This window comes from Delphinus delphis, chromosome 6 (assembly GCF_949987515.2).
Source record: "Delphinus delphis chromosome 6, mDelDel1.2, whole genome shotgun sequence".
NCBI lineage: Eukaryota > Metazoa > Chordata > Mammalia > Artiodactyla > Delphinidae > Delphinus > Delphinus delphis.
In genome coordinates, this window is record NC_082688.1 from 1,387,404 (window position 1) to 1,396,737 (window position 9,334).

At 59.0% G+C, this 9,334-nt stretch overlaps 1 protein-coding gene and 1 long non-coding RNA gene across 4 annotated transcripts; one reads left to right on the plus strand and one right to left on the minus strand.

Annotated features, from left to right (window-relative positions):
- Positions 1-51: 51 nt before the first annotated feature.
- On the plus strand, positions 52-6,965 carry ENTR1 (endosome associated trafficking regulator 1). Of its 3 annotated transcripts, XM_060013774.1 has the most exons (10): positions 52-276; positions 377-526; positions 1,264-1,332; positions 2,093-2,205; positions 2,503-2,904; positions 3,426-3,499; positions 4,102-4,213; positions 4,557-4,619; positions 5,053-5,192; positions 5,922-6,965. In XM_060013774.1, the coding sequence occupies exons 1-10, from the start codon at positions 207-209 to the stop codon at positions 6,019-6,021; spliced, it is 1,293 nt and encodes a 430-aa protein (XP_059869757.1). In that variant the 5' UTR covers positions 52-206; the 3' UTR covers positions 6,022-6,965. The 3 variants fall into 3 exon arrangements, with proteins under 3 accessions (XP_059869757.1, XP_059869758.1, XP_059869759.1); XM_060013775.1 differs by lacking the exon at positions 1,264-1,332; XM_060013776.1 differs by lacking the exons at positions 377-526; positions 1,264-1,332.
- LOC132426926 (uncharacterized) lies at positions 2,776-8,177 on the minus strand. Its single transcript, XR_011246504.1, has 4 exons — positions 7,859-8,177; positions 5,447-5,601; positions 3,377-3,425; positions 2,776-2,883 (listed from the first exon to the last, which is right to left on the minus strand). It is a non-coding gene; the product is annotated as an uncharacterized lncRNA (long non-coding RNA).
- Positions 8,178-9,334: the final 1,157 nt, after the last annotated feature.

Here is a 9,334-nt window from a genome sequence, read left to right on the forward strand (position 1 = left end):
CGGCCCCCCGCCCCCCCGGCGCCGGCCCGAGGCGTTCGGGCTTGCGTTTCCGGTGCGCGGAGCAGAAGCAGCGGCCGGAGGCTCGGAGCAGCGGCCGAGGGGCGGGCGGCTGGGGCGGTCGACTTGGGCCGCGGCCTGGGCGGAGTCGGAGCCATGGAGCCGCCGCTGCCGGGCTAGGGAGGGCTGGCGCCGCGGGGCCCGCGGCGATGGCGGGCTACGCGCGTCGCCCCGGCGTCGCCCCGCTGTCCCGGGCCCGGAGCCTCGTCATTCCGGACGGTGAGCGGGCGTGGGGCGGGCGGGGGTCCGCGGCCCGGCGTCCGCGCTGAGGCCCAGGTGAGGCGGGCGCGCGGTGAAGTCGCTCTTGTTGTTATTACAGCTCCCGCGTTCTATGAGCGCCGGTCTTGTCTCCCCCAGCTAGACTGTGAGCGCCCCCAAGCCAGGGACCTGGAGTCCCACTTCTTCGGCATTCGGCCGACGTTTATGTGCTATGTGCCCAGTCCGGTGCTAGCTTCCGTGGGAGACACAGGTGAGAGACGAGCCTCAGGGACTCCCGGTGCCGGCACTACCTGTAGGTCCCGCGCGATAGCGCAACTCACCCCCGGCCCAACGGTGACCACTAGCCCCACCGTGCGCCGGGCGCGGGGAGTAGGAAACGTAAGTGGATAGGAGTCCCGTCCCCTGGAGCTCACAGTCTCCTCTTGGAGAACGCCCTGCCCCCCCAGCCAGACAGTTCCAGTACACCGCGGCAAATGCCGGCATAGAGGTAGGCCCAGTGGCAACACAGGAAATCACCTTGCTTTCTCAGGTGGGAGGATGAGGGAACCTTCATCCAGTAGGCCAGGCTGGGAAACCAGGTGTAGCCATCCTCTGGTCGCTGCAGCTGGGCAGAGGCCATCTTTAGTTCATCCTAATTCTCCCCAAGCGGCTACGCTGCCTGCCTGGGGTCCAGGGTGTTCAGGGAGCGTTTAGGTGGTTCTGTCAGGGTCTGAGAGCCCATGACAAGCCACGAGGGCATTCAGGAGGCACCATAAGACGGAGGACGTGCGCCTGCCCCGCGGGGCATCAGACCTACGGGAGCTTTTTCAGAATCACAGCTGCCAGGGCCCACGGATGTCAGACCATCTCCAGGGGCAGGAGCCCGGGGGCTTGTGCTTTGAAAGTTGCCCAGGCCGTAAGAGCCACTGCAGTAGAGACCGCATGTCAAAACAAGTTGTGGTCATAAAGGCCTCCCGTGATCACGGTGGGGTGATGATGTCTCTGCAGATTTGGGCTATGGAAAGGGGAAAGGCACTATGCACGGTCCATCAGGAGCCCAGAACACACACTTTGGAGGTACAGTAGTTCAGTAACCCTTTCTTTTTTTCTCCGTCCATGCCTCTATGTGGCAGGCACGTGCCCAGCAGCAGGGCTGGCAGTCTGACAGCATATAACCCGAAAGAGCAGGTGGGGGTGGAGCCCCACAGTCGATCTTGACCAGCGGGTGGAGGGAAAGTGGGCACAGGGGCAGGAGAACCTGGGCATGAGGGATGGCAGGGGGTGGGAAGTCACACCTGAGGGGTCTGAGGAGACAGTGGGGCCAGGGTTACAGGAGCCAACTTCATACAGGGTTGACACCTGGGCTTGGATCACTGGTGGGCCAAAAGGGCCGCAGGGTGGCTGGTTGGGTACCGGCAGAGTGGGAAAGAGAAGGGAGAGCTGGAGAGTGAGTGGGGAAAAGGCTGGAGGTGGAGCAGTGGTTCCTGACGTGGCTGCACGTCCGCTCTGCCAGCCTCCAGCGTAGGCTGCAGCCCAAGCCCTTTGCATGGGAGTGGAGGCGCGTGGCAGCCTTAGATGTCCCCAGGTGGACCCCGTGGGCAGCAAGGTGCGGGGACCGAGGAGCTGGGACGAGAAGGAGAATTTAGAATGCCCGAGTTGGTCTGTTTTATCAGCCAGCTTTCTCGTTTCCCAGTGTCGCTGAGGTCTGGTGGAAGGACGAGGGCAGTGTTCCCCATCTTAGGTGGGGTCGTGTTCAGGAAAGAGCAACGAATAGGGACGTTCCCTTTAAGGACCTTCAGAAGACGTTTCACGTTTGTGACGTCTGTTATCATCTCAGGTGAGAAACTTGGAGATCTTGAAGAGGCAAATCCATTCTCCTTTAAAGAGTTTCTGAAAAGCAAGAACCTTGGCCTGTCGAAAGAGGATACTGACAGCAGAATTTATTCAAAGGTAAACCTAAGGCGTTGTTTGCAGCGACCTTAGACAGAAAACCCTTCTGGAGGCCGTCTCTCTTCTGACGTGCAGTGTTGCTTCCCAGGAGGCTGGCCGAGGGCTGTGGGGCAAAGCGGGGCAGCTGCTGCTCCCGGTGGAGAAGCCGTGTGGCACTCAGAGCCGTTTGGGTCCTTCCTGCCCCCCACATTCTCGGCAGCCAAGATGGGCCCTTCTTCTTGTTCCAACCTCAGACGTCTAGGAAGAAGGGCCTGCGACGGCTCCGGAGCCTGAGCGTCGCCTCCCTGTCTTCTTCAGGAAGCCACGAGGCACTCGCTGGGACTCGGCCGCAGCTCCCCCACCTCCCAGGCCATGGGGTATGGCCTGGAGCATCAGCAGCCGTTTTTCGAAGACCCGACGGGGGCTGGCGACCTCCTGGACGAGGACGAGGACGAAGGGTGGGACGGGGCCTACCTGCCGTCTGCCGTGGAGCAGACCCACTCCTCCAGGGTTGCCGCCAGCACGTCGCCCTGCAGCACCTATGTCTCCTTTTTCTCCAACCCGTCGGAGCTGGTGGGGCCTGAGTCTCTGCCTCCGTGCATGCTGAGCGACTCCGACTCCCGCGTCTCCCCAGCCGGGAGCCCCAGCACCGACTTCACAGTCCACGGAGAGTCTCTGGGGGACAGGCACCTTCGGACGCTGCAGATAAGTTACGAAGCAGTAAGTGAGGGGGCTGTGCGTCGGCACCCTGGTCGCGGCTCGTGTCTAAGCAGCATTCTTGGAGGAAACCTGGAGCCCCCGGTGTCCCTGATGGCCGGGGGTGGGCTCTAAGGACAAGACAGCCTGTGGTCTGTCTGACCGGCAAGAGCGTAACCGCCAAAGTCCTGCGGAGGGCTGTGAGGGGGCGTGAACTGGAGCAGAGGGAGATCCTCAACGCGCTGCCCTCAGAAAAGGGTCCACCCCAGCTGGTGGCTCGGGGACAGCTTGCCCGGTGTCCTGAGGGCATTTGAAAAATTATAGTCACCTAAGAGTTATAAGATCTCAGTAAGACTGGAGTCTGTGACTGTAGTAGGCCTGTAAAAAGCAGAAAACCTTGTTCTTGGTTTTTCTCTGTATGTGGACCGTAGAGTGGCTCTTGCAATGTTTTTGTTTATCAAGAAGTTGCAGAGCCAAGTAACAGAAGTACACATACCTTTGCAGTGAGACACCAAGCTTCTAATGAGGATTTTCTTTTTCTGCAGCTGAAAGATGAAAATTCTAAGCTAAGAAGAAAGCTGACCGAGGTTCAGAGCTTCTCTGAAACTCAAACAGAAATGTACGTAAGTTTTGAGTTAGGCTTGCAATTCAAATTATCTTCTGACTCTCAAAGAAACCAATGCGAAAACGATAATGAAGTATCAGAATTGGACTGTGCCTGGGTTTTTATTGTTTGTTTTTTTGTTTTGTTTTTTAAAATTAGTTTGTTTATTTAACTTATTTATTTTTGGCCGCGTTGGGTCTTCGTTGCTGTGCGCGGGCTTTCTCTAGTTGCGGCGAGCGGGGGCTACTCTTCGTTGCGGTGCACGGGCTCTAGGCATGCAGGCTTCAGTAGTTGTGTGAGAGTGGGTTTTATTGCATTAAATCCTCAGCATCAGATACGTTTCTTATGTTTTGTGTAAAAGTGTGTTTGAAACAGAGCAAAATCAACCCCACTTGACAATGGAGCAGCAGAGCTGTCAGACGGCCCCAGGGCGCCCCTGACCGCCAGCCAACTGGCATCCAGCTCTGAGGTGGTCGCCTCACAGCTGTTCCTCCCAAGGTGCATTCTGAAACCTTGTGGTTTTTATTTGATCAAATCCAATTAAAACTGCTTATAGTCTGACATTCTTAGAATTAGTCAAGGGAGTTACTAGTCACCTGGGCTTTTTCCTTAACAAGGGTGAGGACGCTCGAGCGGAAGTTAGAAGCGAAAATGATCAAGGAGGAGAGTGACTACCATGACCTGGAGTCGGTGGTGCAGCAGGTGGAGCAGAATCTGGAGCGCATGACCGTGAGCAGACAGGCGCCTGGCTCGCAGTGGGGCGTGGGCGGGGCCAGCCTGGCTGGACACTGTCGGTGTCTGCTGTGTCACTCCCCACAAGGGCACTGAGTCCTGCCCCGGGGGCACATGGGTCTGGGTGGGCCCAGGCAGGCCGGCAGTGAGCAGGGCCCCTCACAGTGGGCTGCCCAGCCGGGGCCGCCAGGTGAGGGAGAGGGACGGGGAGGGAGGGGGACGGGGAGGGAGAGGGGCGGGGAGGGGGAGGGGCGGGGAGGGAGGGGATGCGCCCTGCGTCCATTTTACCGTGTCAGTGATGCCTCTTATTTTTTTTCTCTTTTTGTGGGGGGAATAACAGAAACGGGCAGTAAAGGCCGAAAATCATGTCCTAAAACTGAAACAGGAAATCAGCTTGCTCCAGGTAACTAGAGGGAGGGGCTTAAACGGTTCACATATTCGTGAATTCTAAAAAGGGCACCAAAGAGTCTCTGCTGGGGTTTCCTCCCCTCGCCCTCCCGCTCCCCCGCAGTTGAAGCACCCAGATCAGGACAGCCTGAGCTTTCGTCCTGGGCCTCCTGGTTGTGCCCAACAGGAGTGTCAAGGGCATCACTATAGAGCGGGGGGTGGCACGTGCACACCAGACGACAGGCGAGGTACCAGGGACGGCATTAGGCCCGTGTCCTTTAGGAGGCCTGCTACCCCCCAGTTAGGAAAGGGCATCATCCCCTTGTCGCCTCTACCTAGGGTGCCTTGTCTGGTTTCAGTCAGATGGCCTTTTAGCTGCTCTCCTGTTTAGCCAGGAAAAAGCCCTAACGCTGCCACGCCCGTCCCCTTCCCCCCACCCCGGGGCCCAGGCGCAGGTCTCTAACTTCAAGCACGAGAACGAAGCCCTGCGGTCAGGCCAGGGTGCCAGCCTGGCAGTGGTGAAGCAGAACACCGACGTGGCCCTGCAGAACCTCCGCGTCGTCATGAACAACGCGCGCGCCTCCGTCAAGTGAGTGCAGGGCCTGGAGGGGTGCTTAGCCGATGTTTCCAGCTGCAGCCTTGGGGGGTGGGGCTCAGTGATCCTGTTCACTCCGCACTCATACGACACATCCTTGGCGAGCAGGCCCTCCACGGTCTGCGGGGGGATAACCGTTCTCACCTGGGAGGCTTGAGGGTTAACGTCAGCCAGACCTGAATCTCCTACAAGACACCAAGGTTTTGAGTGAAAAAGAATAATACTTTCCCTCTTATAAAAACACATACACTTGAAGAAGGCCCAAGACGTGCAGGGCACAGTGAGGCTCCTGGGAGGGGTCGGTTGCCGTCGTCGTGATCTCTCTCCCGCGGGGCTGAGCTCAGCAGCAGCGGTGTCCGGTCAGAGCCGCTGGTAGGGAAGCCCATCGGGTGTCCAGACACAGCTGTGGGTAGAGAAGCCCGTCTCGTTTAAGTCCAGTACAAAGAGTCTCTTGAGACTGAATCTAAGATTTAAAAACTCTGCACTTTTCACTCTGGAACTTCTCTGCTTTAACGCTTCTGGGTTTTTTTGGGGGGGTGGGGGCGGGGGGCTGCGTTGTGTGGCTTGCGGGATCTTAGTTCCCCAACCAGGGAACCAACCTGTGCCCCCTGCAGTGGAGGCGGGGAGCCCAAACCACTGGACTGCCAGGGAGGTCCCAAAGCTTCTGTTATTGCCCTGGAGCAGTTGTAGAAACCATCTGTAACATCTGTGCTTTTATTTCAGGCAGCTGGTTTCTGGAGCTGAAACATTGAATCTTGTTGCTGAAATCCTTAAATCTATAGACAGAATTTCTGAAATTAAAGATCAGGGGGAGGAGTCTTGAGACCCACGGAGGCGCTTCCAGCTCACAGCTCTGTTTACATCCTGAAACCATTACCCGATGGATTCCAACATGCCACCATGTCTCTGAATGTGCAGTCTTCACACACAGTAAAGATACCTATCACAAGATACTAATTTCACGGCCTGGAACAGTATCATGAGCCGCACACAGGGAGGAGCAGCCCCTGGATGCGAGAGCCGCACCTGTGCTCCGTGTAGCCCTCCTTGGTGAGCTACGGGCGCTGATCATCTGCTGGAAGACATTTCTATAAAAGCCGGTGCTTTTTTTTAGAGTTACTAAACAAAAACAGCAATTCTGTGATGAGTGTTTTCCATTGTCATTCTAGAATATGAACTGTAAGATAAGTTCAGTTGATCGTCTTTGCTTTCGTAAGTAGAGAAAAACACTAAATGAGTCACAACGTAAGCGCTCGCCTCAAACAGGGACCTGTGCCTTACTGGCGGTGCTCTGCACCCCCTCTGGCTCACAGCCCACTCCTTCAGCTTCGGGGTGGGGGTGGGGGCTCCTGTGGTTGGTGACCTGAGCGTGGATGCCCCACGAGGTGGTTGCCATTATCTTCCCGCAGGGATCAAGGTCAGCACGGGCATTCCACGGTGGGGCACCACCTAAGTGCACTGGAAAACTGGTTTTGGCTGGAGGGTTTTGCTACGCATTCCACGCGGCATCTTGGATGGCATGTAGGATTCAGGGACTTGGAGGATGACATGTAGGATTCAGGGACTTGGAGCCGAGGCAGAGCCTTCCCAGGTCAGGGCGATGTCTCCCCGGGTGCCTTTCCAATCCCTTCCTGTTGGAGGGGAGGCGTAACATGCACTAGATGCCTTTTTGGCTGTTTTCCTACGGATGTTATTTTTTTAACTAAACGTCCTTTTTGCATCCTGTTCAAATTGACAGTTTTCTTATTTAATAAATTCTAAAATTCATATGCAGTGTCCTTTTTTTCCCTAATTCAGCCCGTTCTTTATGCTTGAGAATCACGCTGCTGACCGTGGCCTAATGGGTGGTTTGTGCTGATAAATGAAAACGCCCAGGGGGTTAGGGTGGACCCACACCGGCTCGGCCGCAGGAACAGCGCGCTGCGGACACGCGCGGCACAGCTGCATGTCTTGGGTGGGACAGGTTGGAGTCTAGCATGGGAGCATTTGAGGTCCCCTGGTTGGACTTACAAGATGTTTGAACTGCTAGGCCCTGTGATCTCAGCTACAGGTAAGAGCCTCCCAGCAGTCTCCACTGACCCCGCCCTTCATCTCACCCCCACCCACTACCTTGTGCTCCTGCCCGTTGGTGAAAGTGGGTTCCGGAATCAGTTTTCAGAGCAGACTTCAGACAGGGTGGTCTCGTAGGAGAGTGTTAGAGTGAGCCTCTCTTCTGGGTGCGCTCGCAACAGCGCTGGGGCTGCTGGGGGGGCGGTGCCTGGGCCACAGCCCTGGGTAGAGGGCACAGCATTTATTTTACAGGGACCAGATCACCGGGCTGGAGGGCTGGGGTGGGCACAGAGGGTCTGGGTGCAGCAAGGAGCGGGGTGGACACGCAGGCTTCTGTTACACTGTTCTCTGTGCCTTTCACGTGTTCAACAGTAAAAAAAAAAAACTTCAGAGAACAATTCACGATGACTTCGTTGAACATGCATCTCTGCCTGTGCATCTGGACCCCGTGGGCTCGGGTCCCGGACTATTACGGGGGCGCTGAGTGAGCACGGGAAGGACCGGCAACTCTGTGGGCCCCTCGCTGCAGGTCCCGCTTTGAGCACCAACCCGCGCCCCCCTCCCCACCGCCGCCACCCGTCCTGGCTCACGGGAGGGGCGCCTGCTCCTACCTCTCCCGGCATCCTCACTCGCCTTCCAGGACTCGGCCACCGCCCCCGGGAAGACGCACTCACTCTGGAGGTCAGGGGCCCTCCCCGCGGGGGCGCGTCGCCGGGGTGAGGCCGGTCGTCTCCGACGGGCTCGGCGCACCGGCCCCGCACGGCCCGGCCGCGACAGTCGCGAGCGCTCGGCGGGTTTTCTCCTCGGTTCCTCAACCAAAACCCTGGACACAGCTAACGGAGAAACAGCACAGACAGGCTCGGTGGCTGCGGGAGGTCCCACAGCGAGGGAGAAGACTCCGGACCCGGTGACCGGGCCCCTTGGGGCCGCAGCGAGGCGCCGGCGGGCGCGGGTAGTCCCGCGGGCGGCCGCACGGAGGCAGCACTGGCCCGCCCGAGAGCCCCGTCCCGGCGTGCCCCGCGCCTCCGCCAAGGCCTTGGAGGCGGGACTTCCGGTGTGCGGCTCAGTCTAAGCGCTGCTGCTAGAAGCGAGGTTTGCGGAGGCTGGGCGCCAGCTTTGCGATCAGGTGAGGAGCGACGGGGGAGGGCCGGGGGGCGAGGGCCGGGGGGTGGCTGGTGAGGAGCGGCGGGAGGCGGCGGGGTCCGCCGCGGGGCTTATCATCACCGGGGCCCAGCGGGCGCCGTCGGGGTCAGAGCGTGCGGGGCGCCCCGACGCGCGGGGACCCCTGGGCCGGGACCGCGCCGCCGTCCTGGAGGCCTCCTTCCCGCTGCCCGAGGAGGTAGTGGCCCCGCGCCCACCCGGAGCTGCTGTCGGTTCTGCAGACCGGCTGGCTTCAAGCCGATCTGGGTTATAAACACTTTGCATTTCAGCTTTGTGCTGCTGCGCGAGCTGGGGACGCTCTGGTTGGCGGCGGCCCTGTTTGTCGCAGTGGAGGCCCCCGTCGCCTGCAGCGGGGAGAGGGCTTGCACGGGCGGGAGGAGGCTGCTTCTGAGTGGTTTGGGCTCCTGGGTCTGTGCTTCTGTTCCCCTGGCGTTTCCCCTGCCGCCCACTTATTCTCCCACCTTCGACCCCTTTTTAGACTTTCCACATCCTTGTTCCTAAGAAAAGAGGTCCCTGTTTCTTAGCAAGGGTTTGTTCAGTGTCAGACAGCCCCGAAGGCCAGGTGCTGTGCTAGATGCTGGGGCTACAGCAGGCCCAGGGGGCTTCCTCCCAGGGCTTTGAGCCCTGCCACCTGGTCAGCGTGTATTTCAGTGCTCGCTTGCCCAATACCCTGTGTGTCCAGGTCTGTGCCGCGGGCAAGCGGCTGCACCTAGGGTCCATGGCCTCATTCTTGTCCTCTAGTGACTTTGCCGCCACGCCCTCCTTTTAACGCACTGGGTGGCCAGCTCACTCATGGCTTCGTGGCAGTTGGACTGTTTTGGTGTCCATCACTCTCCCCCACTGTGCTGGTCGCAGCCTCAGGGCGGCGGACAGGGCAAAAGCGGGAGTTCACGGGGCACAGGTGGGTGTCAGGTCGGTCCCAGGGC

Coding starts and splice junctions, on each gene's coding strand:
- ENTR1 (XM_060013774.1), top strand. CDS start 207: ATGGCGGGCTACGCGCGTCGCCCCGGCGTCGCCCCGCTGTCCCGGGCC. Junction 1,333..2,092: donor CCAGAACACACACTTTGGAG/GTACAGTAGTTC, acceptor TTATCATCTCAG/GTGAGAAACTTGGAGATCTT. Junction 3,500..4,101: donor TCTGAAACTCAAACAGAAAT/GTACGTAAGTTT, acceptor TTCCTTAACAAG/GGTGAGGACGCTCGAGCGGA.